This window comes from Erigeron canadensis, chromosome 3 (assembly GCF_010389155.1).
Source record: "Erigeron canadensis isolate Cc75 chromosome 3, C_canadensis_v1, whole genome shotgun sequence".
Taxonomy (NCBI): domain Eukaryota; kingdom Viridiplantae; phylum Streptophyta; class Magnoliopsida; order Asterales; family Asteraceae; genus Erigeron; species Erigeron canadensis.
Genome location: NC_057763.1, coordinates 44,338,855 through 44,366,261, shown reverse-complemented (window position 1 = coordinate 44,366,261; position 27,407 = coordinate 44,338,855). Strand labels below are relative to the sequence as shown.

Genomic DNA, 27,407 nt, shown 5'->3' with positions numbered 1-27,407 from the left:
TTTCTCTCTCAAAAAAACCCCTAAAACCCCCCTTGACTGACTCACTCACTCTCACTCTAAATTTCATAATCGATCCATTAAAAGGTGTGTTTAATTTCTACACACATTTTGCATTTTTAGGGTTTTTCATTTCTACATATATTTCTCCGCAAAAACAATACTACTGTTTTTTTTTATAAGGTTAATATGTTCTGTTTTTCTTTTTTAAATAAAAAAAAGGGTTTGTTCATTTTTTGTTTTTAAAATATATATTTTGTTAAGATACATAAATGCATGTTTATAATCCGATGTTTTTAAGCTCAAATGTGTTTGTTTTAATGGTTTGATTATATTTAGGGTTTTCTTCTACTTATTATTAATTTATTTTTTTTACACTATCATGTTTCGTTTTTACCGTTTTTGTGCTCGTTAAGTGATTATTTATTTATTTTTTTTTTGTAAGAATGTGGTGAAATTTTTGGTGGGTTTCTCTAGGTAGAAAAGGAAAATTGTTTGTTTCTTGTTTGAAGTGTTGATTTTTAGGGATTATATATATGAAAAATACTTTTTTGATTTTTTTTACAACAATTTTATTTTATTTTGTTTTGTTGTTGCTATCTAGATTTTAAAGAGTTATATCATAAAATGTGTTTGAAAAGATTGTTTTTTTTTTTTCTAGATACATGTAGTCAAGTGCATGTGTATCTATATGTGCATATATGTGTTGTATATATGTATGTATATGTATTTTTTGAACAGCAGAATGTATATATGTGTATTTTTACCATATTTTCTGCACTATATTGTTTGTAGATGATTCTGCACATTTGTTTTATCAAGTTATATGTTTGTTTTTCGTTCCTTTCGTATTGTAGAAACAAGAATGTACACAATGCAGTATTTCTGTTTTGTTTAATTCGAAATTTTGAGATTGATGTATTTCTGTTGGTATTATGAAACAGATTTTGATAGATGGAAGAGAATACACCATCAACTATATTAGAAGGGAAGATAACAGGAATCAGTTTTTCTTTGGCGACACGTCAAGAAATCGTAAGTTTTATATCCTTGTTTTCCTTTAGTAAACTAGTTAATGTATCAAATATATCAAGTATAAATTAGCTATGTCTTTCATCTGACAAACTTTTCTATTTTTGATGTTCATAGTGTTTGTCCTCCATTAGTGACTGCCCTGTCAGTCATGCGAGTCAGCTGACAAATCCATTTCTTGGACTTCCACTTGAGGTCGGCAAATGTGAATCTTGTGGTACAGCTGAACCCGGGAAATGCGAAGGTGTGCGGCGTTATTTTAAAACTTATGCCATGTACTTACATTTCATAAAACTTTGCTTTAAATATGTTTTTCTTATTTCAGGGCATTTTGGGTACATTGAGCTGCCAATACCAATATATCATCCATCACATATCGGAGAGTTAAAGCGCATATTGAGTCTGATATGCCTTAAGTGCTTAAAGTTCAAAAATAGAAGGGTATTACTGACCTATTATTCATGAATATATATGCTGTCACAAATTGTTTTCTTTATTATCATTCTTTTAGCTTTTGTATATACTTTAAAAACTACTATTTTATATGGGTTATGCGTATTGAAACATGCCGCAATGACTTCATTTTTATATTTAAATGCCTGTGTGTACTTTCAGTTGCAGTCCAAGAACGCTGGTATGCTGGATAGAGCATTTGCCCTTTGTTGTGAGGTAAACATCATTGTCAAACTCTTAGACTTTTGAGTGTTTGAAAATATTGCTTAGATGTTCACTTAATAACCTGTAATGATTGTGATTAATGTTTGATGTCTTTGCTTGTTTTTGGGACATTGTTATTCAGGAGGCTGCACAAGTGACCGTCAATGAAAATCAGAAGAAGGATGGTTTGGAGCTAAAGTATCCTTCACGAACAAGGCCCATAGAGGGTTTCTGGGACTTTCTAGACAGATATGGATACCGATATGGTCATGGGAATACTCGCCCATTACTTCCATCTGAGGTAATGCTAGAAGTTGTTCGATCTGTAGTTCTGTAAATTCATATTTTTGTTAGATCTGAGCAACCCCTTTCTTGGGTGAATGTATCGTCTGATATACTCTGGGGTTTTTGGATGTGTTTTTTTAAGGCAATTAATGTGTATTGAAGAATCATAATCTGATCGTTTGTCGATGCTACATATGGGAAATTATGGTTATCAGTTATCTTACTAGCTTCCTTAAATCGGATTGCTTTGATTAGAAATGGCAAGATAAACCAGGGATAATGTGTCAAAATGGGTTCAAGCTAAATTTGGGTCATGTTTGAATATTGAGAAACAGGACAGGCCAAGCTGACCTACAATATTTTGTCCATTTCTTTATCTGAAGTTTAGAACAAAATGATTACTTTTTACAATAGTCTACTTTTTTTAGAGTTAGAGGATTTATGAGATTGGAGTTTTATTTAGACTTTGGATGGCTTTTAGCTTGGTTTATCAGTTCGGCCCATTACGTTCTAGCTAAATATATTGATTTGACCCTTTTGAGGTCAAACCCATATCGGCATGGTTAATTTTGACCACAATTGACCAAGAACTAAAAACTACAATCATTATTCGTCAAATATCATAACTGGTCATTGCATCAAGTTACAATAAACGTTTTAAATGGAAATTCCTTACGCCTTCTATATGTTAAAGGCTTAAAGCTGTAATGTGTTTTGTTTAGAGATGTTCCGTTGATTTTCTTATTGATATTTTTCCTGCCAATTTTAGGTTCTGAAAATTCTGAAGAAAATCCCAGAGGCAACCAAAAAGAAGCTAGCTGCAAGAGGGTGTTTTGTTCAAGAAGGATATATCATGCAACACCTTCCCGTCCCACCAAATTGTTTGTCCACACCGGACGTTTCTGATGGCATCAGTGTTTCATCTTCGGTTTGTTACTTCTTTTTATCCATGATGCCTTAACTTGACAAAGCGTTTTGATACGCCAATAACCATTATAATGGTTATTGGCTTATTGCTTTGTAGTTTGTACAATCCATTTCATTTGTCAAATTAAATTTTGTCTTCAATATGAGATGCAACATTACTTCTTCCAATGTCTTTTAGGATATCTCAATGCCAATGCTGAAGAAAGTGCTGAGGCAAGTGGAAATTATAAAGAGTTCCAGGTCAGGGAATCCAAATTTCGAATCTCTTGAGTTCGAAGTAACTGATTTGCAATTAGCTGTGGATCAATACCTTCAGTCAAGGGGTGCTAAGGTGCTTTTCATTTTAATCTGATTGTTTTGTACTCTTAGCTATCATTTATGTATCTTTCTACTCTTTTTCGTTCCTTTTGATGATGGTTCATACTATTTCCTTTTGTATGTTCTCAAGTTGCGACGGTTGAAAATAGGTATTTTTTGTATGCTGCAAATTGGGTTTATCCAGAACAATTCTAATTTCATCACAACAATATCTTTGGAAGTAAAAATGATTTTGAAGGTTTATATATTCGAATTACGCATAATTCGGGATAGCTTGCTTTGTGGCGGAGCATTTAGCAATTTGGGAGATTTTTAACCTTTTTGATCTATGTGGACTTGTTTTTTCTTTTTTCTCTTGTTATTTTACACAATTTACCTGTTGGTAACCAAAATAACTGGAACTAACCCATTTATAAAATGAGTTGAAGTTGCAATATTGATTCGAAGTTCAGCTGTATTAATGAACTGCACCTCTCAAAGACATTCCCGACGTCTTCCATCTTGTTTATGGTGTTATAAACATCTTTTATAAGCTCCACAAGTATTGCAATCTTGTTATGGCAACATCGGTTTTTGTTTATTCAAATAAGCTCCGACACCTTTTCATATTATAGAAGAGAGGTCTTTCCAGTATAGTCGGCATCTGTTTTTTTTCTCCTTTCTATTTCATTCCAATCTGATGCTACGTTGTAATACTTCCAGGCCTCCCCTGACAGAAATACACGTTATGCAATTGCTAAAACACAGACTGATTCGTCTTCTACAAAAGCATGGCTTGAGAAGATGAAAACGCTTTTCATAAGCAAAGGATCCGGGTTTTCTTCTCGTAGTGTCATAACAGGTGATCCGTATAAAGGTGTTGCTGAAATCGGCATTCCATACGAAATTGCCCACAGAATTACTTTCGAAGAACGCGTCACAGAGCAGAACATGAAGTTTCTTCAGAAGTTAGTTGATGATAAGCTCTGCCTCACTTATAGAGATGGTCAGTCTACTTATTCACTTAGAGAAGGGTCTAAGGGTCACACTTTTTTGAAACCGGGCCAGATTGTCCATAGGAAGATAATGGAGGGAGATGTTATCTTTATCAATAGGCCGCCAACGACTCACAAGCATGCTTTGCAAGCTTTGTCTGTTTATATCCATGATGACCACACCTTCAAAATCAACCCGATCATTTGTGGGCCCCTTGCTGCCGATTTTGATGGAGACTGCATCCACATATTCTATCCTCAATCTCCTGAAGCAAAAGCTGAGGTTTTGGAGCTCTTCGCAGTTGAGAAGCAGCTTTTAAGCTCTCATAACGGGAACGTAAATCTTCAGCTTGGAACTGATTCTATGCTATCCCTCAAGACATTGTTCAGGAAGTATTTCTTCAGTAAAGCCGAAGTCCAGCAGCTTGCATTATTTGCTTCGAGTTCGTTGCCGAAACCTTCACTCTTAAAGGTTTGCAATTGTGGTCCCTTGTGGACGGTTCTCGAGCTGCTAGAGAGTTATCTACCTCGTGGGTTTAGCTGTTCAGGTGACCGATTCTTAATTAAGGACAGCAAAATTTTGAAGCTAGATTATGGTCGCGATGTGATGCAGTCTATCATGAATGAAGTGATCAGCTCAATCTTCTTTAGTAAGGGGCCAAAAGAAGTTTTAAAGCTTTTTGACTCTTTACAACCCATGTTGATGGAAAATCTATGTGCTGAAGGCTTTAACATAAGCCTGGAAGACTTTGTGGTTCCAGAGGATGTTTTAAAAACAACCGAATCGAAACTTCAAGAGCTATCATCTTTGTTATATCACTTGAGGTCAAACTACAATGAAGTGATAGCACTACAACTAGATAGGCATCTGCGGGCCGCTAAAAGTCCCATTTCAGACTTCATTTTGAGATTTTCATCAATGGGCAATTTAATAGATTCAAAAAGTGATTCTGCTATTACGAGAGTTGTTCAGCAGATCGGTTTCCTAGGATTACAAATCCTTGAAACGGGAAGGCTCTACTCGAGAACATTAGCTGAAGATTTGTCTTCTCATTTTATTGGAAACTATCCTTTTGCCGAGAGGTACCCGTATGAGGAATTTGGTCTGATCAGGAGCTGTCTATTCTATGGGCTGGACCCATACCAAGAGATGGTGCATTCAGTTGCTAATCGAGAAGTCATGGTCAGGTCTTCAAGAGGGTTGACAGAGCCCGGAATCCTTTTCAAAAACTCGATGGCCATCCTCCGAGATGTGGTGATATGTTACGATGGAACGGTAAGGAACGTTTGCAGCAACTCTATCATACAGTTCGAGTATGGGGCAATGACTCAAAATATATTTGCTGCTGGTGAACCGGTAGGAGTGTTGGCTGCAACTGCCATGTCAAATCCTGCATACAAGGCGGTTCTTGATTCATCTCCAAATAGTAATTCCTCATGGAATATGATGAAGGTATTTTCTTACTCCCAAGTAATTTAAGATTTCTTAGAGGTGAGAATGTTGACCCGTTTGCATATGAATGAGTTGATTTGGGTTTATCTTTCATCAGAAACTGGTCTAGACTCACCAAGACTTTGTTTTTAGTGCATACAGTAAAATAGATTATTTTCTATGATTTAGATGCTTCAAATAATATTGGTTTTGCTATCAAATTTAAGTCATGAATAAGTTTTGAATGGGCTTGTTATCCAACCCGGCTGACCCACTCATCTTGCCACTTCTAATTTATTTTACTTGCATGCTAGTATCCGTAAATCTTTTCCTGGTTTCAATTGCTTAGGAAATTCTGCAATGTGGGGTGAATTTCAAGAATTCCCCCAATGATCGCCGGGTTGTATTATACCTGAATGATTGTGATTGTGGGGGAAAGCATTGTTTGGAGCACGCTGCATTTGCAGTCAAGAATCATTTAAGCAAAGTCAGCCTTAAGGATGTTGCTCTCGAGTTTTTGATAGAGTAAGTTATCTCTGAGTATTCATTGAAGGTTCCTACCTGCTGCTATATATTCAGATTACGTAGTATCATCTAGCTGACTTCTATTAACTTATAAAATTAAATGACTTGGTTTTGGTTATATATATATGTTCTCTATCAGGTTTATTTGGCTGAAGGATGCGAAAGGTGTTATTCATGTGCAAACTAGCTCATTTGTTTATATTATTTGAATAATTGTCCGTACCCTGCTTGTTTCCGTAATCAAGTTCAACACATTATGTATCTATAAAATTAATTAATAAATTTGAATTGGAGAAAGAAAGTGTTTGTTGGTGAATCCAATTGTCTTGCTGTCCTCTGACAACACTAGAGTTGACCTGTATGGTTCATTACCATTATCCAACGTGCCCATATTGTACGGATTAATGTCTTCTAATTGACTTCTTAGCTGTGCTTAACCATGATAGAAAATCGATTACGATTTGATTATTCTCATATTCATGCTGATATCTTCTTACAGATATAAAAGACAGCCAGTTACATATGAGAGTGCTGAAATGGATGGTGGGCTTGTTGGTCATGTTCACCTCAACAAGGTTATTATTTATTATAAACATGAATATGATCAAATGTTGCTTTACTGAAATCTTTTTAGATATATTTGTAGGGTTTCGCAAGTTACATTGGAGCATATGTTTTTCTGCATCAATTTTCTCTTTATATTTTTAATAATATTTGTGCAGAAACTGTTGGAAGAGTCGCACATTAATATGGAAGATGTTTTGACAAAATGTCAAGATACTCTAAACTCTTTCCGGAAGAAGAAAAAGGTTGGTCAGCTGTTCAAAAAGATAGAGATCTCATGCAGGTATGTTGATTGTTATCTTAATAATTTTTTTCTATTTTGTTTTGTTTAGAACCACATTTAGGTTTTTGTAATGCGGTTATCTTAAGCATAAATCATTCACTGGATTCATCAATTCTTCGCTAGACATCCTTAATTTCTATGGCTACTGCTTTGCAGTGAATGTTCTTTCCAACAGTCATCTTCCAGCAACTGGACGCCTTGCTTGAAGTTCTTTTGCCAAGACACTACTGTTATCCAGTTAGAGAAGACGGCACATATTTTTGCTGATGATATTTGTCCCATATTTTTAAATTCAATCATTAAAGGTATATAGTGATTTTTGTTTATTCTATGCCCCAAGATGTTTTTAATAAATGGCCATGGCTTTTTAAATAGGCGATCCACGGGTCAAAGAAGCAAATATTACCTGGATCACTCCTGAAACAACAGTTTGGATCAAAAATTCATCCAGGGATCAAAAAGGTGAATTAGCAATTGATGTGGTTCTTGAAAAAGAAGCAGTGAAGAAAAATGGTGATGCATGGAGGACGGTTATGGATTCATGTCTTCCCGTAATCCATTTGATTGATACAACACGGTCTATTCCTTATGCTATTAAACAAGTTGAGGATCTTCTTGGCATAGCATGCGCTTTTGAGCAAGCTGTTCAGGTCTCTCTCTCTTTCTATATATATATGTATCCTATATATTTATATTAGTTGAATTATTACTTTGAGTGGATCTTCAGAATTTGGGAAAAATTACTATACTGTCACCACTAATTCATTCTTCCAAGTTTCATTCCTGGACTTTGAAAAGGATTACGCGAACTACCTAACTTTCAAAAACTGTTGCAACAGTGATATAACCATCAAAGATCTATTAAAAAATGTTAAGTTTCTGAAAGCTATTGTAATGAATATAGATGGCGTTGGCGGTGGCACCTTATGTTTATAGGGGTCTAAAGAACGTCCTTGCAATGAAAAAATTGATACGAAACAATTGGTATCAAAGGTTAAATAAAATTGAAGAGAAATGGTGGGTCAAAAGAAAATGATGAAACCTTATTTGTATTGTTCACATCCTAGTTATTTGTTGGGTATTAAGTTGTGAAGAGAAACTTTCAAAATTGAGAATTGAGAAGATATCGAATAGAGCTGGCATATCGTGTCCGACACGGCACGATAAGACACGAACACGACACGATAGCTGATCGTGTCAGTTTTTTCAAACACGAACACGACACGATTTTTAATAGGTTACACAATAAGGGACCTGATAACGTATTTTATCGTGTCTTAATGTGTCTTATCGTGTCCTTAACGTGTCTTTAACGGGTCTTTAACGTGTTTTAACATGTCCATATATATACTACTTGTCTTATCGTATCTTATCGTGCTTTAACAGGCTTGGACATGTTAAGACGCGATAACTATTTGTGTCTTAATAGGTCCGGATCTGTTAAGACACGAAACATGTTAAGGCCATACACGAAACACGAAAAAACCAGGTCGTGTCGTGCTAACAGGTCCGTGTCAGAAATTGCCAGCTCTAATATCGAACAGTAAAAAGTAAATGTTTATAAAAAAAATTACTATACTAGGTTGACTGATATGTTATGTAAAAATGTGTGTGGTCATAGATAATATAAAGTTTAAAACATCATATATTTCCGGTCTTCATGGACCCTCTGAACTTCAAATCTTAAATCCGCCACTGAGAAATGGGTAAAATGGGCTTGTGGGGTGGGTTGGGTAATATTGATTAAAAAGGTCAATTTTTTTTTTTATGAATGGTTCAAACGTGTCAGATCTGGACGTCTGCATGTCAACATTTGTTTTTGTCCATTATCGAAAATGATATGCAATTAATTTATTACCTAGGGCTATGACTGACAAGTTTCGACATGGTCAATCCATACCTGTTTTTCATTTTAGCTAACTTTCAAAAACTCAGATTTGGGACCATAACCCCATCTATTCCCTTTAATGAAAGCTATTCAAGTTGGTTAGTATCTTTTTTGGAACTGAACTCCAAATTAGGCGATTTTTGTGAAGTGTATGTTTTTTATGCTTCTCAAGTCCTATAAAGTTATATGAAAGGGTGTTGCTACTTGATAGTAATGCTATTTGCCCCAAGATTAAACCGCAAGTTATTAAAATTTTTGGGCATATGATTATCGCATCGTTATTATTATTAGTGTTTTTAAATACACATTGGTGCATGCGTGTGTGCGACATGGTACTTTGATTCTGCAATGCTAAGAATAATTTTTTGTAGTTTTCCCATTATAATTTACTGGAAGTCCGTCCATTTTTTTTAAATTTTGCAGCGCCTCTCAACCTCGGTATCAATGGTTACTAAAGGGATGCTAAAAGAGCACTTGCTTCTTTTGGCAAGTAGCATGACTTGTGCCGGGTTTTTAGTTGGCTTCAATTTGGCGGGTATAAAGGCACTCAATAAGGCGCTTAACTTCCAAGTACCCTTTTCAGAAGCTACGGTTTATGTAAGGCATTGATACACTCTCTAAGATGTTTTTTTATGCTGATTTTTACAAGTCTTATTGCTTAGTTTTGTTACCTCTCGACTTTTTTTCCAGACGCCAAAGAGATGTTTTGAAAGGGCGGCTGAGAAGTGCCATGCTGATGCGTTATCAAGCATCGTGGCTGCTTGTTCTTGGGGAAAACCTGTATCTGTGGGTACAGGATCTCGATTTGATATTCTTTGGGACACAAGAGAGGTTCATATCTAATCCATGGTCATGCCATATTTTATTTAATAAATTTAGTTTGTCAGGTTTGGGCACAACAATATTGACTGCAAGTGATATTCTCTTAAATGGAATAATATTCATTAACTACTAAACTTGCCTTTATATAGGCTACAAGACTCAACAAACCCATGATCACATGACAGAATAATAAATCCCTAAAATTCAGGTAACAACCCTGAAGACTTGCTCTACTAACTGACCCACTAATAGACTCAAATAACACGTGAAATAACTCAAATAACTGACAGCCAACATGCTGACTCATACCTGCTGACTCAAACAACTAAATCAAATAACTGAAATAAGATCTAACAAATATGAGGTGTTTTGATGTACATTTTGAATTAAGGAGGCAAATTGTGTGGGTCGCTGGGTTGGGAGACATCAAATGGGGGAAAAAAAGTTTGCACAAGTGGAAAAGGGCAGGTTGGTCTGGAACATTTGTCTAAGATTTTTCCCTCTTCTATAATTACCTGGTATATCAAAGTATAATTTCTGAAATTATCATTAGAGTTGTGAAATTAGGAGATTTTATGCATTGAACAGAACTTTGCAGTTTACCTATATTTTAGAATTTTTCTTCCGTAGTTTGACAGGTCAGTGATAATACGCATAATTGGGTCAAAGCGTTCATTAAAAGTAATGGCTCGAATCTGCCATTTTTTTTCTTACTGAAATTGATCAAAGTATTAAACAATTTATAGTGTCCAGGGCCAACTACATCTAATCAATTTATGAAGGGTTAAATTTAGCATGATACTAGCAACAAGTTGGCTATCAAGTGTATGTAAGATCACAAATACCCACATTCTTTGCCATCATCTTATCGAATACTTGATTAAATAATTAGAATTTGTTAAGCACTCAACACCGTAAAAATTTATTATTGAAACACTTTCAAACACCATGCCTTATTACAACTGATTGTCGTTGGATACTGATTATTGAATATCAGATGGTGATTGCTCTCTATACAAATCTTGTTTTTAGGTTGAACTGAACCAAAAAGAAGGCATTGACGTCTACAGCTTCCTTCATTTAGTGTGTGGTGGCTCTGAAGAGACTGATAGTGGTTGTCTTGGTGGTGACGTGGACAATTTTGAGCTGGAAGACAACTATATGGAAGCAGGGTCACCTGAACATGATCCTGGCTCAGCTAAACCGGTTTTTGAAGATGGTCTAGACTTAGTTGATGGATTGGATGCCGGACCAACTTGGACAACTGGTCCCACTCAGGACGATATGGCATCAACCGGTGGCTGGGGAAATTTTGTCAAGACGCCGGCGGCTGGCAGTGGTTGGGGAGCAGCAAAATCTGATAGCGTTCCTGCTCTTGATGATGGATTATCAAGTGGTGGCTGGGGAAGTTCTGTCAAGACACCAGCGACTGGCGGTGGTTGGGGAGCCGCAAAATCAGATCAAGATCCTGCTCCAGAAGATGGAACCGGTGGTGGCTGGGGAGTTTCTGTCAAGACACTAGGGACTGGCGGTGGTTGGGGGGCAGCAAAATCAAATCAAGATCCTGCTCCAGAAGATGGAACCAGTGGTGGCTGGGGAGGTTCCGTCAAGACTACACCGGCGATTGGCGGTGGTTGGGGGACAACAAAATCAAATCAAGATCCTGCTCCAGAAGATGGAAACAGTGGTGGCTGGGGAGGTTCTGTCAAGACTACACCGGCGACTGGCGGTAGCTGGGGGGCAACAAAATCTCAAAAAGAGGTTGAACCATCTGGATGGGGTGCAAAGACGACTGAAAATGAAAGCGGGAAGGATTCAGGTTCTTGGGGCCAAAAGGTGCTCAAGCCAGATGAACCTGGATGGGGTGGAACGAAAAGCACGGCTGGGGAGGCTTCCGGTTCTTGGGGTCAACAAGTGGCTGCAACAAACGACTCCGGTTGGGGTAAGAAGAATGAAAATGAAGCTGAGAAGGGTTCAGGTTCTTGGGGACAAAAGACAGTCAAGCCAGATGGACCTGGATGGGGTGCGAAGAGAAACGGAAATGAATTACAGCAGGCTTCTGGTTCATGGGGTCAACAGATGCCTAAAGCAAACGAAACTGCATGGGGTAGAAGGAAGAATGACGATACTGAAAAGGGTTTAAAAGGGGATGCACACAGATGGAATGCCAAGCCCAGCCAACCTCGAGATGAAGATTCACCCAAGTCTAATGCTTGGGGCACACCTGCAGCTACTGCTAAGATAAATGCATCTAGTTGGAATGAAGGTGGAGAAAAGGAAGAGAAAACAGGATCGTGGACCTCCTGGGGGAAGAAGGATAACAAAGCTGATGGAACTGGCCAAGCCGATGGTTCACTTTCACTAAATGATTCTGTAAAGGGTGTTCAGTGGGGCCAGAAGGACTCGTGGAATGTTGCAGGTGAATCATCTTCTTCATGGGGAAAATCTGTGCAAAAACCTGATGCACCCAGTTGGAATACGGGTGTGGAAGTGTCCACCATAGAAAACAAAACCGAAGGGTTTGACTGGAGCAAAAAGGTGGAAGAGAAGACTGATTCTCAAGGTGGTTGGGGTGTTCCTTGGGGCAAGAAAAAAGATGAAGTGGCCGGGAGTTCCGCTCCTGCCACTGATGGGGATACTGAAAAGGCTCAAGAACCGGGTTCATGGGGCTGGAATAAGAAGACTGATCAAAAACCAGACCAAGGTGGATGGAAGAAGAAAGAAGGTTGGGGTCCGAAAAGAGACCGCCCGGCTAGGCCAGTAGGTGGACCCAATGATGGTCCAAGGTCAAGTGGACAGTTTACCGCAACTAGGCAACGGCTGGATATGTTCACTTCTGATGAGCAAGAGATTGTCGCTGTTATTGAGCCAATCATGCAATCAATTCGGAGAATCATGCATCAAACTGGGTAATAATCAATTGCAATTTTTCTTTCAATTACCTTTTTGTTACCTCTCTTAGAGGTGGTGGTATGTGTGAATGGGTTGATATCTTTTATTTGATTGGTCAGATGGGTTAAGCTAATGAATTTAAACAATGATGGGCTAAAAGGGCTGGTCCACACTTATATCTACTCTTTTTGATCAATTGCCGAACCCACCTATGTTTATAATTTATATTTAATCATTAAGTTTTTGGAACTTGAATTCTAATTCTGACTGGGCTTGCTTTGTGAAGGTACAATGACGGAGATCCTTTGTCCGCTGATGATCAAACTTATATAATTGATAATGTCTTCTCTCACCACCCCGAAAAAGACCAGAAAATGGGTACTGGGATCGACCATTTCATGGTAACCTTCTCCATTTTTTGTTTTAGCACTCGTGTTTCAAACGCATCTGTAATTAGTGTCACTGCTGTGGATACCATATACAAGTCAATAACATCATCCCTTAAAAAAAAATGCGAATAAAGTATAGTCCCTAGTTTGTAGGATTTAGAAAGTGACTGGCTGAAAATAGAAATGGGCATATAAAGTACGTTACACTTTATTGTGACTGGCCATTTGGCACTTCAGTTAGCGACTAAAAGTTCACCAATTTACCGTCGGTTATGCCACATTTTTTTCTTACAATTGTTGGTGGTTAATATTCTGTATGCAAAAAGATTGATTTTGAATCCTTCACTCGAACGATTTTCTGACAGTGCTCTTCTTTTTCCATCTCCCCCTTCAGTTTGGTTACCAAGATATATTAATTATAGTAGTTTTTAACAACTGTGACTGGACCATTTGACACTTCAGTTAGCGAGTAAAAATATAACCAACGGTGTTATGCTACATTCCCTTTTTTTTCAGTTGTGATTATTCTGTATGCAAATAGATTGAGTTCGAAATCCTTAATTCGAAGGATATCCTGACAGTCTTTTTCCTTTATATGGTTCTTTTTTAATATTAAATTTGTAAATCTTTTGATTGTGTAGATCGCCAAGCATACACAGTTCCAAGATAGTCGTTGTCTTTTTGTTGTATCCACTGATGGGCGTAAAGAAGACTTTTCGTACAGAAAATGTCTGGAGAGTTTTGTAAGGGTAAAATATCCTGACAAAGCGGAAGAATTTTTGCCCAAGTATTTCAAGAAGCCTCAGCCTCGTCCTCCTGGGAATAGGGACGAATCTGGTAGCCCTCGTTCTCAACCTGGTTGGAAACGTGAATCCAATGATGAATCTGGGACCCCTCGTTCTCAGTCTGGATGGAAACGTGAACCTAACGGATGGAACAAGGAGTCCAACGTGGCAGGAGATGAGGCAGCAACACCTGTGTCAGGATGGAACAAGGAGTCCATCACGGCATCAAATGAGGTCGGGGCACCTACAAATGGATGGAACAAGGAGTCTACCACGGCATCAGATGAGGTCGGGGCACCTACAAACGGATGGAACCAGGCAGGGTCTAGTGGTGGTGGAAGTAGTAGTAACAAGAAATCAGGATGGGGGGATGATTAATAGTTTGAGAAGGTGCAGGTTTAGTTTTGTAATCTGTGCACAGGGGTAGATATGGATTGCGTAGCATTGGGTAGAATTAACAACTATGCTAAGTTATTTAGTGGTTTGTGTATGCCCGTATAATGGTAGGCACAAGGTTGTGTTGATCAAACTTACTCTATTTTTGTCAAGTAATGTGCATGTTGATGTTGGTCATATCTTGTTTCTCATCCAGATTGTGTTCTAAGTTAAATAGTAGTAATTTCCTTATCATTAAAATGATTTTGGCTTTATATTAATATAATAATTTAGGAGGCTGTCTATATAAATAGAAGATCAATTTGGTATTGTGTTTTCTGCAACTTTTTGTCACAGAAGATATCTTGAATTGAACAGGTAAATTGGTTGGAACCAAAGTTCCATACATTATGTAACTAGAGTTTGATATAGCTCATTGAAGTTTGTATGATGGGTTTCAATGCTCGTTCAAAAGGTGCGTTTGTTTTTAAGGTTTTGTAGTATGTCAATGGGTTTAATTTCTTTATTGGAGTCGAGTTTCATACCCCAAAATAAAGTGTTGTACGCCCTAATTAATATATGCAGTTGGTATTCTGACCAGACTTTTGGTAATTCAATCAGACTATTTGCAGAGATTATCGCTATCGCTGTAAATAGTGGTGTTTTGTCCATATCCAACTATTTGCAGCGATTACTGACAAGGGGTCCGTTATTATTTTGCCAGATTTGTCATTACAGACAGGGGTCCACACTATTTGCATGCAAATAGTAGTTGTGGTCGAGATACCAAAAAATAATTATTGGGATACGGTGGGCGTTAATATATAAAGGCCCACCACTAACTAACAACAATTTTAAGTCTTTTATGTGGTTTCAGACTTACATCACTAACATTTTACTCGTATAAATATTTTTTAATATATTTAATTTCAAATACCATATTTACTTCTTAAGATGATTATTATTAAAAAAAATGTCTATGTATAAATTTCTAACATGAACTCATATAAACCATAGTACTTGAATCAACACCTTTTTTGAAATTGTGATATCTATGAATTATCAATTGCCATTAGATTTTAAGGATTACCCATAGAGTGAATTCTTTGTTGAATGCAAGTTTCTTTCTTAAAATTAACTTATAGTCTTATAAAACTTGAATTCTAACTTTATCCTTTTTAAAGGTACAATGATGGGGATCCTTTGTCTACCGATGATCAAACTTATATTGTTGATAATGTCTTCAACCACCATCCAGAAAAAGCTCGAAAAATAGGTGCAGGAGTTGCTTATATCACAGTGAACCTGCTATCTTTTGTTTTTTTAGCACTTATTTCCAATTTTTGATCACGTAGCTACTGTCAAAGGCAGGATGCTAATTTCTAATTGTAATTAGCACATTGATATGTGACTCTTTCTTTTAATGTATCTTGGATCTTCGTTTTGTACTTTCAAAGACCACGTTAACAGGTCAACCATTCACTAATAACATTATTTATGAAATAGTAACAATAGTTAAGTACTCGAGTGGAGTGATTTGTTTGTTATTTTCAAAAACTTGACAATGATGTGCAGTGCCTTGAATAGGAACAGGGTAAAAAGTACTTCACTTTTTTTGTAATTAATATAAAATGGCTACCATTAGTTTCAAGTAGGTATTTGTATACAAACACATTAATTTGAAATCAACTTTAAAAGAGAGGTAAATCATGGTGATATGTACACATGCATTTCTCTCTTCACTTGCATCTGATTACATTTACAGGAGTCGTGCACGTGTTCTCTCATATAATTAATTATATTGACATTGTAGGTCACCAAGAATATAACATTCCAAGAAGATCGGTGTTTTTACGCTTTATTGGAGGGTTGTAAAGAAGAATTATCCTACCGAGAATACCTCGAGAATTTTGTAAGGGAAAAATATCCTGAGAAAGTTGATTAGTTTATGCCCAAATATTTTAAAGAGCCACGCCCTTCTCCTATCAGGAACACAGACCGTGGCTATTGTTTAAATAAACTCGCGATCCCCCTTTTTCAGCCAAGATGGGGTCTCGACTTTAGTAATTTTCCAAAAGAAATATTCAAGCATGTCTCTATTATTTAGTAATTTCATGAAATGTTACCAACCCCATTGGCCATTTTAAATATTTGAGCCGTGGTGGTTTTAAGAAGGTGAAACATTGTAGTGTTAGGAAATTGATTATGAAAAAACCGAAATAGCAGTTTGGTTTTTGGATGCATAAAATGAACCAATAAGTAAAGCAAACTATGTTCAAATGATTGTATTGTGTAGTGACCTACTCGGACACAATCAATGTAAGAACATATGGATTTTATTTAATCAATGTAAAAACCGTTTTATTTGGTCAATTAATTTAAAAACCTATGTATTTATTTTGTTTAAACATTGTAAGATGTTTAAATATTTTACATCATTTGAACAAAGTACACATATTCTTACATTTATTGAACATCTGAGTAGGTCATTACAGATCATAACTAAAAATACAAGAAAAAACAAACTAATAAGTTAATATTATGTTTTTTTAATGGGAAAAGTGAATATAAGACTGTCCGGTATCTAAGCTTAGGTGTGGAACCCCTCACATATAAATTTTTTAATATTTTTTTATTAATGAATAAATCCTTGGGCCCCATGAATTTTATGGATTAAAAAACCAATATGTGAGTGTTTCACACCTAAACTTAGTTATCTAACAACCTTACATTATTATCCCCATTTTTAATTTATAATTGTAATAAAAAAATTTAAAATTTTAAAAAATAATGAATCTAAGATATTGAGAGTTATAATTGGTGATGAATACAAAATGAATATTAGTTAAGTTGTGGAAAAATTATGTGAAAAATAAAACTGGTCGGGTCGTGTTTAGAAATTGATTAACTCCAAATCAAAAATCCAAATCCTCGCGGCCATTTTTGGCGTTCCAGAAATTGATTCCCGCTATTATATATTTCTTGTCTTCTTGTAAACAGAAATCATATACGAGTATCATTGTTTGCGACTTCATCAGGCCTTAGATTCTGGGAATAAAAATGTATGCGGTGATATCCCGGACCCGCCAACTGTCAGTTTAAACCCATAATCCTATTGTTTGTTTATTTAATTTTCTAATACTATTATTATATTTATATTTACTACTGTATGTTATTCAGTTTCTAGTGATCATGATCTTGAATCTTGTTTAATCATGGTGTTTTAATCAAATTAATATGTTTAAGTATGCATGCTAATACCTAAAGCCCTTTGAAATGTATTCTGCTCGAAATTTATATCCCTAACTGATAATGTTGCTATTATTGTGTATAATCTAACTTTTAATTAAATACTGTTATCGTACTTCTTGTTATCGTAACAACTTATGTCGCTTACAAAATGTAAAGTGGGATGTATAAATATTTTTGTTTAGGGGTAAATCCGACCCTATATATTCTTTAGGGGCATTTATAAATGTTTTTGTTGTTATATTTGAAAGAATTCGCTAGGGGCCATGAGCCTTTTTTACCGGCTCGTTTTGGGCACTTGCATTCTCAAGACAGGCCTTGGTTGGACTAAAGTTGAAATACATCCTTGTTCAAAGATACTTGTTATCATGTATATATGTTGTGTATATATTTCTTATGCAAGTAGTATATATTAGAACTATATTTCATTTTGTGTTATTGTTTGTGTATCAAGTTTTGTGTTTTATGTTATTTAATACCATCATCTATAGTTATATAGTTTGTTAACAATAATCTTTCTTTTTTATGTTATAGCGTTCAAATAACATTAGTTTCTTAGTGATTTGAGACCAATGGCTGCAAATACGGTAGAAGAGTTGGAAAATAAGATAGGAATTGAAATGAAGGCAGTGAGAGCCTTGATGCTAGATCGGTTTTCTTTTGTGGACCAGAAGTTGACAGTCATCGAAGAACTTTTGAAGAAATTAGTTGACACAAAAAACCAAACAGGAAACCAACCAGAGACAGGGAATTCTTACTATGGGAGTCAAATCGAAAATGGCATGGGAGAGAGAGGAATTGTGACCAGTAAAAGCCGAGATGAAGGAAGTAAGGTAATAGGGGGACACGATGGTGTGCATTCACATGAACGTCGGGTCAAGATTAAACTGGAAAATAGCCGACAGGGAACTGATGATGGGTTTCATCTAGATGACCGAGGTAGAGAGGGGTCACCATGGGAGGGTAACAATCCGTATGGGTGGGTTGGTCTATATACAAGTCACCATGACAAAGATAATCTACCCTGGCCTGATTTTGGAATGAGAAACAATTTTTGTGGGTCTGTTTTGGCAGGTCAGCAGGAACTGGGTGTTAGGACGAAAAACATGTCTTCTTTTGGGTTTCGTTATAGACCAAAAGAAAGTTCAGCTAAAAGCAAATTTGATAACTTTTTCATTGATAACAGGCCTAGAACCCAGAGGGGTACGGGACAAGACGGGCTTGGACAGAAGATGGTCAAAGATGATGAAACTGAATGGGTTGAAAAGCAATCTGAAAATGAGACTGAAAAGGGATGGGGTTCTTGGGTTAATAAGGATGTCAAAAAGGGTCAATATAACCTTGTTAAGGATTCTTTAATGTCTGATGAGTGGCGAGCAAAAGATTCTTGGGCAGATTCATCAGGTAAAGTGCCAGATAAAATGGATGCAAGTGGAGAAAAAGAAGAGCATACCGGCTCCTGGGCCCCTTGGAGGAAGAAAAAGGATGACAAAACTGATGTTCCTGAACAATCTTCTTCAACAGCTGATATGTCCGGTAAAAAGGATCATGGTTCTCAGAGTAAAGTACACAATGAGAGACACGGTAAATGGCTCCCTTCGGGATCTGATAGAGGTCATGTTTGGATAAAGAAAGTGGAAGAAAAAACTGATACAAAAGATGGTTGGGGTCCATGGGTTAAGAAATGCAATAATAGACCTCATTCACAAATGGCCGCTAAAAGATCAAATGAAAAAGGTTATAAAGTGAGTCAGAAACCAGGATCCTGTAACGAGAATGAGGAAGTTTGGGGCCCCAAACGAAAACGGCCTAATAGCCCAGTTGGGGAGCCAACGGATGCTTCAAGATCAAACAGACTGTTTACTGCAACATGGCAACGTTTTGATATGTTCACGTCTGATGAGCAAGAGATTCTCAATGATTTTGATCCGATTGTGCATTCAGTCCAAAGAATCATGCATGACAATGGGTAATAATCTCTATAACCATTGCAAAAGCTAGCAAAATGGGAGGGTCTGCTGGGGTGGGTGACATGTCAAAATGGGAAGGTGTTTGAACAGTATGAAATGGGTCAGGTCAAGTAACCGTTTCTACTCTCTTTTTTGTAACATAGAGGTATTTGGTTTTTTTTTTTGAACGGCACAGAGGGATTTCTTAAAGTTTTATTATTTTTAATTAATAGTAGTAATAATAATAATCTGATCCTAATTTAATAAATAGATGAATTGGGAGCTTTTATCCAATCAATGTGCTTTGGCTGACTTTTCGGCTATTTTCGTTTAGGCTATTCTATTCTCTCATTTTGGCCCGTTGAGATAAAACATTTGCCCGAATCAACCAATTTTGCTTGCTGAATATATGTTTATTGTACAAATTTAACTATAGAACATCATTTCTAACTCTGATTGGCATCTACCTTGTGTAGGTACAATGATGGTGATCCTTTGTCACCTGATGATCAAACTTATATTCTTGATAACCTCCTCAATTACCATCCAGGAAAAGCCCAGAAAATGGGTGCTGGAATCGATTACATCATGGTAAACCTTCTACATTTTGCAACACATACACAACTAATGTGATTCTTAGGATTAAATTATGGATTAAGTGCATAAGAGTAAAGTTCTTTATGCAGTTATGATCATATATGCTCTTGATCTCATACTTCTTAGAACCATGTTAACAAGTCCACTCACCGGCGAACTGTGTCCATGCTTTTTTGTAGTTTATGAAAACATGACAAGAATTAGCATAGCATCTTCCATAGAAATGAAATGTAATGTCTTGTGTGTGCCTTGTAAATTATAAAATGTGATTGCCATCTTTTTTGGCTACATTATACTGCAACTGACATGAACCGACCTGACTTGCTCTGACCTGTGCTATAAAGTTACTCTCCCCTTCCTTCATTTGCATCTGATTTCCGGTATTTAGAATTTTGATTACAGTATCATATTATTAACCATTAACAATGTAGGTCTGCAATCATCTGAAGTTCCCAGGAAGTCGGTGTTTTTACATTGTAACTACTGATGGGCGTAAAGAAGACTTTTCATATCGAAAATGTCTGGAAAGTTTTTTAAGGGGAAAGTATCCTGATAAAGCGAATGCATTCATGCGCAAATATTTCAAGCCTAAGCCTCAGCTTCATCCTGCTGGGAATAGGGGTCATGGCTAAGGTGCTGATGAAGCCATGACCAATCGTCTCCACTCTCCAGTCTGAATATCCCGTGAATCTTTTGTGGCGCCTGCTCTTTTTGCAGTCTCAGGTGCACATCGGTATATACTAGATAGAATGAGATGATGTAGTAGCTTTTCATAGAATAATCAATTGTTAAGCTTCTAGTGTTAGTGGTGGTATTTTATGTACAAGGGTGTACTTTTATTGTTGATCAACGCTTTATATACCAAACACGTTGATGCTGATCAGTGGTCATCTATGTTTTTTGTCAACGACAAATACAATGGGCAGCTTTTAACTGAGTCAATTGAGATATGTTTTATGTCGAATGGGTCAATCTGCAAAAATTAACCAGAGATATCAAAGTAGCCCGGCTGTATATGTCTGGTTGAAGTCAAAACAAGAGGTTTGTTTGGGTTTAGGTTGGTTGATTTGCAAACTAATGATGTGCACGAGTTAAGCCATTATCTATAAATGGTTTATATTGCAAATTCTGCAAGCCCAAACCTATTTGTACAACTGCCAGCTTAATCTTTTATCAATACTTGAGATTAATAGTCTGTCTACATTACATTATCATCTCTATTCCCTAAACTTTATACTTGATACATATTAGACAAAGATGAATCACTGATAACAATAATATAAAGGCAACTAACTTAACATAGATTCACATTATATAATAGAGTTATACAAACTTTTATTATAGATATAAATTTAGGGGAAAAGTTAGGTAACTATGCAGTTGCTATCTTAGGTAAAGCAGGAGGGGATTATGTAAAATTCACGGAGAGGTTATGTAAAATTCAAGGGGGGGGGGGGGGGGGGGGGGGCTATGTATGTTTATCAAATTCAAAAGTTTAATTTGCAATTTTTTTTAAAGTGACAGTACCTAAGCTTAGGTAAAGTCTACAGTACGGATCATTTTCTCATAAATATAACTATTTTCTCAAAAAGCTCTTCAGATCTATCATGACCCTCCATCCTTGAAGTTGTCCTTACTTTTAATTTAATCACGTAAAATGAAACCTATTTTTATTTTATTCCACATGTTTTACCAGCCGATTAGATTAATCTCAATGGAGCACGAGTAACCTGGAATTCTTTCCGTGACCATAAAAGGTATATTTGGTTGCCATCGGGATTCGAACTCGGTAATTCGGCTAAAGTTATCTAGTTTTTTTTTCCGTTTGTGTCACATTACTAGTGAAATAAACATTAAGTATGTTTATAAAAATGAATCTCAGTTGAATAATAATTCCTTATAAAGAGCCAGCAAACATGTAGCAACCAACACAAATGTTTAGTTATGTTAAAGCCGAACAATCCCATGAATAAAACCAATCAAGAAAAAGAAATGATACGAAGGCCTAATTATGCAAGCCTAAAATTAACCTAACTCTAGATATATGACATCTGTCAAAAGAAATTAAATCCAATCCTTATTTTAATTTCTATTATACCCCTCTTATAAACCGTTGAAAAAAAATATTTTTCTACCACTTATAAAATTCCTCATCCAGGTCTACTTTTATTATTTTATGCTTCTAACACCATCGGGTTATCTTTTTATATTATTAACTTGTGAACAAAGTGCACGAATTCTTCAGCTTAATATTATTAACTTGGCAGGTAATTTATTTAGTTTTATGTTAGACTCGACTTATTTTTCTTCTAAACAAAGGGCAAAAATTCCATTTAGTTTCATGAGACCATGACATTCTACTTTATTTTCTGTGTTTAACACTCCTTTGTTACTTTGATACTAATTAAAATCATGATTATTTCTTATAGATGACTACGTATATATAAAATTGTGTTAAGTATATAACATCATATCCAATTTAACATATGATCCCATAACGTCAAAAGAAAGAAATTGCTCAGTGTCACAATACCTCGACAGTATATGGGGTTAATATGTTGGCAGACTTTAACTCTACCTTAGTAGAGAGGGTACTTTCATTTTATAACCCTCCGATCTTTATATAGGATAAGGATCGAACCCATAATCTCTATCTCTAAAAACTAGGGTGTGTACTACCGATCAAATCAAGTTGCCTTTATATAACATGATATCCAATTTAACATATAATCACATAAAGTCAAATTGACTGTAACATTTCTCCATAAACATTATATTCAACCATTAAGAAATAAGCAATTAGTAATATGGAGGCATGAATGTATAATTGTGTGCTATTGGTTCCAATTTACAACTACACTAACTATCCAAATCTAACTCCACTTTTTTATATAAAACGTCATTGATCTAAACTCCAGCTTATTAACCACCGAAGGTTTTGGATGGAAGCAATAATTTACTAACAAGGAAACTTTACAACGGAAACAGCCCCTTATCTTTGGGAGAGAGAAATGAAGATTCTTTGAGTTAAAAAAAGATTCCGTTGAAGCGAAGAAGAAGAAGAAATGAGCGGCGGGTGGTCTGCACTTTTGGTCCTTGGTTTCTCCATTATACTCTCACTTGACATCCACCACAGTTAATATAACTAACTTGGCTCCTTGCTCCAAATTCAAACTTAAAGTATTACGAGTATCATTAATTTTTTACTTTTACTCCAAATTAATTATTTAAGTGAAACTAACTTTGGTTTCAGATTCAGATGAATGGAGGCATCGGCGGCAGATTAGTGCTGAATTGATGATCAGAAATGGAAGCATATATACCAGCGATTCATCACTTCCGTTTGCTGATTCCATGGCTATCCTTCACTCCCGAGTTCTCCGCATTGGCACCTATTCCTTTGTCAAGGTCTTTTTGTTATTATCGTTCTATATCTATATGTATCGACAACTACAAAATTACGCTCCATTCATTTGTTAAATCTTTCAGAATTCAGATGATTTGTTTAGATGTAAATTTTTCAGAAATTAAGATGATTTGTTTAGTGTTCCCTTTCATTTTCGGTGTTAATAGTAGTTTTATGTGTGAAAAAGTGGGGGAAAGTAGAACCAACCTCTAGTTGGCCATACTTTATTCGTCTTCTTTGTTGAGCTCGTTGGTCAACTTATAATTTCATAATAGAATGTGCGTTTTCCATGTCTTGTGTAAGTCATCTATCCGTAAATGCAGCAAGTTTCTGGAGATGGGACCAAAGAGTTAAATCTTGAGGGAAAAATTGTTGTGCCAGGATTTATCGACTCTCATGTCCACTTGATTCCTGGAGGACTCCAGGTTCTGCAATCCGCCAACTTATTGTCCTTTCTTATAAATTTATCCTTTTTTTTAACTTTCTTTACACTTGGTAAATGCTGATTGGCTGGAAAATAAAAACAGATGGCACGAGTAAAAGTGCGAGGCGTGAACTCAAAACATGACTTCATATTAAAGGTCAAAGAAGCAGTTGAAAGTAAGTGCTCCAGTTACACTACACAATCACCCTTACATTATTTCTTCCATTTTTAATAATTTTGAAGTGGTAACAGTGGTTGTGGAATCTTTGTAGACATGAAAGAAGGTTCATGGTTGTTGGGTGGCGGATGGAATAATGATTTTTGGGGAGGAGAGTTGCCATCAGCCTCTTGGATTGATGATATTACTCCTCATCATCCTGTAAGTAAGACATACTTGAGTACAAATTATATGAACTTGGAAACTTAATTCCGCACAATTGTATATGTTGATAGACTTCATTATACGTAGGTATGGCTTACAAGGATGGATGGTCACATGGGTTTTGCTAACTCCCTGGCTATGAAAATAGCTGGTGTTACTAGTAGTATGGAAGATCCAGATGGTGGAACCATTAGCAGAAATGCAGATGGAGGTAATCTATACTCATGACCGACTGTGAAAGTACATACTGAGTAGATGACAGGTCAACTTGCTGACTTGTGTATTTGGAATCTGTATCTGCAGAACCTACAGGCTTGATGATTGATTCTGCAATGAAGGTTATTGATTCCTGCATTCCAGAAGTTTCAGTAGAAGAAAGAAGGCAAGCTTTACACCGAGCTAGTAAGTATGCGTTGATGAATGGTGTCACAACAGTTGTTGATATGGGAAGATATTTTCCTGGAGTACCGATAGAAAGTTCATGGGAAGATTTTTCAGGTTTATTAGTTTGTTTAAAGGGTCTTGTATATCTATTTCCGTCTTCATCTGATATTTACCTTGAACTACCAGTGACCAAATTGCTGACTTTCGTCATAACTTGCAGATGTTTACAAATGGGCTGATTTATCGGGAAAAATGATGATCAGGGTTTGCCTTTTCTTTCCACTGCCAACATGGTCACATGTGCTTGTATGACTCTACTTAAATACTACTTCATTACAATGTTTCTATGATTTAGCTATTACTATGAATCCTAGGGCATGAAAATTAATTAATATACTGTAATATTTTTTACAGCTAAGAAACCAGTTGTAATCTTATTGCTGTTTCGAGTCCTTATTATCTTTATTTAATTAATATGCCTTTTTTTCTTCTGTTTTGGCGAACTACGTTTTAACACGTTTGGATGCTGTTGCTTCTTTCTTAGGATACAGTAAAATCCGCAGGCCGTAAGCTGAGCCAGTGGATATACATAGGCGGTGTTAAGGCTTTTGCTGATGGATCCTTGGGGTCAAACAGTGCGCTTTTTCACGAGGTGCCATTTTTCATAGTTTATAACTCTATACCCCGATACCGTTTTTGAGATAGCAGCTTATTCTTATTTCATGTAGCCGTATGCTGATGAGCCTTTGAATAATGGCCTCCAAGTTACAGATGTAGAAAGTTTATATAACATGACTGTTAAATCTGATGAATCTGGCCTTCAGGTATGTTTTTTATTTTGTTCTTAAATGTGTCTATAATATATATGTGTATAAATTTATATGTTTGCGAACAATTCTTTAATAGGTTGCTATTCATGCTATTGGAGACAAAGCCAATGACTTGGTCTTGGATATGTACAAATCAGTTGCTACAACGAATGGGAAACGGGATCGGAGATTTCGGGTATATGTCATTTGACAACTATCATAGTGGGATGTTTGCCTGAATTAATAGGACCACCTTTGCAGATTGAACACGCTCAACATTTGGCTCCTGGAAGTGCAACCAAGTTTGGTGAACAGGGAATTGTTGCTTCAGTGCAGGTACCTAAAGCAACTCAAATGAATAGCTTAATCATATTTATGTTGTTGCTTCTCAGTGTTATATCCCATTTGACAGCCAGATCATCTGCTGGATGATGCTGACTCTGCAGTTAAAAAGATTGGGATCGAGCGGGCGCAGAAAGGATCTTATTTATTTCAATCACTTCATGCTAGCAATGCACTTGTAGCATTTGGTTCTGATTGGCCTGTGAGAACTCTTTTGAATGATCATCATTTTGGTCAAGGACCATTGAATAGTTTTATGGTCATTATGTTTTCTTTTTACTGATAGCAATTTTCAGGTAGCAGATATCAATCCTTTGAATAGCATAAAGACTGCAATTAGGAGAATACCTCCTGGTTGGGATAAAGCTTGGAACTCAGCAGAGTGCATGAAGCTGGATGATGCATTAAACGCGTAAGTTAACACGAAGTTATAATAAATTATGCTTAAATCAACTCCTCTGTTATAACTGTTACTGGAAGTTGGGATAGAACCCATGGTATATCTACTATATCTTGATATGTCTTAAAAATATCTCTTGGACATTTTTTTCAATTTAAAATGTGGTTGATTAATTCACTTTTTGTAAAAGTAAACATTTTACTCAGTTATCACGATTAGTGTTGGTTCTGCAGTTTACAATCTTTACCTTTTACTTACATAGCAATTGCCTTTTGCTTTCTACAGTAGTTTTGGCCCATTTAGTTGCTATGCCTTTTGCTTTCCATAGGTACACTATTTCTGCAGCTCGTGCATGCTTCCTTGACGAGGATATAGGATCATTATCTGCTGGCAAGATTGCTGACTTTGTAATACTGACCGGTCATACCTGGGACGATTTCATAACTCAAGAAACCATTTCAGTTGCTGCAACATATGTTGGTGGCGTGCAGGCTTATCCTTGAGATTTATGAGGCGAGAAGAATTACTGTGAAAAGTGAACGACTGCGAAAGGTCTCGTTAGAAGGTAGAACTCGTCTCTACATTTTTGTGATTATAGTTGTTGGTTAGAGATTCTAATTGTTAGTGTGAAAGGTTTCATGATCTACCTAAGGTTGGAGTGTTGGACCTTCATAAAGGATCACTCGAAATCGTTTTGGTTTTACTCGCATGAGTATAGTACATATTGAAACAACTCAAATTTGATATCATTGTTTAATGGTGGTTTTTGAGGGCTGTATTCGTTAAAATTATCTATAATATGTATATGCGTATAGCATGATTTGCTTTTGTTGGTGATGAAAACAAAGGTGGCAGAACGAATGGGTTGGCTAATGGGTCAACAATGAATATGGGTCACAATGGATGCTTTTTGCTTGTTAGCCAACACTGAATGGGTCGGATGGGGTGGATTTACCAGCATAATTCTTCCTGTTATTTCTATTAATTAGATTATTTCTATTTCTACTCCCTTGTGAAACAAAAGCCTCCTTTTTAAATTAAACCGTTCAGCCTTTAAAATATCGGATTTACTCTTATATTATCTAAAAGCAAACTTTTTTTGTATTTCTATTAAACTTTCAGTTTTTGATATGTAAATAAAACACCCTTAAATAAAATAAAAAATCTTCACACATATCTTATACTCCATCATTGCCTTTCTATAAAAACAAATGCTCCTTCATCAGGATTAGGGTTTAACTTTTACATTAATAATCACACTTTTAACGCTGGTACCCCTGTCGTCGCCGTCGCATTGCGTGAGTACCGTTTACGTAATAA

The 27,407-nt window shown here is 36.2% G+C and overlaps 3 protein-coding genes across 7 annotated transcripts; all 3 read left to right on the top strand.

Moving 5' to 3' along the window:
* On the top strand, positions 1 to 14,406 carry LOC122590537 (DNA-directed RNA polymerase V subunit 1). Its single transcript, XM_043762732.1, has 19 exons — positions 1 to 84; positions 942 to 1,032; positions 1,147 to 1,273; positions 1,355 to 1,470; positions 1,645 to 1,698; positions 1,829 to 1,987; positions 2,741 to 2,899; positions 3,077 to 3,229; positions 3,919 to 5,643; positions 5,972 to 6,147; positions 6,647 to 6,722; positions 6,870 to 6,994; positions 7,151 to 7,299; positions 7,370 to 7,644; positions 9,306 to 9,479; positions 9,573 to 9,713; positions 10,737 to 12,613; positions 12,883 to 12,997; positions 13,627 to 14,406. Exons 2-19 carry the CDS (start codon positions 952 to 954, stop codon positions 14,146 to 14,148), a joined length of 6,204 nt encoding a protein of 2,067 aa, XP_043618667.1. The 5' UTR covers positions 1 to 84; positions 942 to 951; the 3' UTR covers positions 14,149 to 14,406.
* Positions 14,407 to 17,011: 2,605 nt separating this feature from the next.
* Positions 17,012 to 20,854, top strand: LOC122590538 (DNA-directed RNA polymerase V subunit 1-like). Of its 2 annotated transcripts, none has more exons than XM_043762734.1 (4): positions 17,012 to 17,207; positions 17,929 to 19,363; positions 19,820 to 19,934; positions 20,372 to 20,854. In XM_043762734.1, exons 2-4 carry the CDS (start codon positions 17,967 to 17,969, stop codon positions 20,570 to 20,572), a joined length of 1,713 nt encoding a protein of 570 aa, XP_043618669.1. In that variant the 5' UTR covers positions 17,012 to 17,207; positions 17,929 to 17,966; the 3' UTR covers positions 20,573 to 20,854. The 2 variants fall into 2 exon arrangements, with proteins under 2 accessions (XP_043618669.1, XP_043618668.1); XM_043762733.1 differs by having other exon boundaries at positions 17,012 to 17,237.
* Positions 20,855 to 22,779: 1,925 nt separating this feature from the next.
* On the top strand, positions 22,780 to 26,865 carry LOC122591321 (protein LONG AFTER FAR-RED 3). Of its 4 annotated transcripts, XM_043763579.1 has the most exons (15): positions 22,861 to 23,075; positions 23,194 to 23,348; positions 23,670 to 23,771; positions 23,874 to 23,946; positions 24,043 to 24,149; positions 24,240 to 24,363; positions 24,456 to 24,650; positions 24,757 to 24,842; positions 25,081 to 25,188; positions 25,265 to 25,360; positions 25,443 to 25,541; positions 25,607 to 25,681; positions 25,758 to 25,889; positions 25,984 to 26,099; positions 26,416 to 26,865. In XM_043763579.1, the coding sequence occupies exons 1-15, from the start codon at positions 23,006 to 23,008 to the stop codon at positions 26,588 to 26,590; spliced, it is 1,713 nt and encodes a 570-aa protein (XP_043619514.1). In that variant the 5' UTR covers positions 22,861 to 23,005; the 3' UTR covers positions 26,591 to 26,865. The 4 variants fall into 4 exon arrangements, with proteins under 4 accessions (XP_043619517.1, XP_043619515.1, XP_043619516.1 ...); XM_043763582.1 differs by lacking the exon at positions 26,416 to 26,865 and having other exon boundaries at positions 22,780 to 23,075; positions 25,762 to 25,889; positions 25,991 to 26,079; XM_043763580.1 differs by lacking the exon at positions 26,416 to 26,865 and having other exon boundaries at positions 22,782 to 23,075; positions 25,991 to 26,091.
* The last annotated feature ends 542 nt before the right edge of the window (positions 26,866 to 27,407 follow it).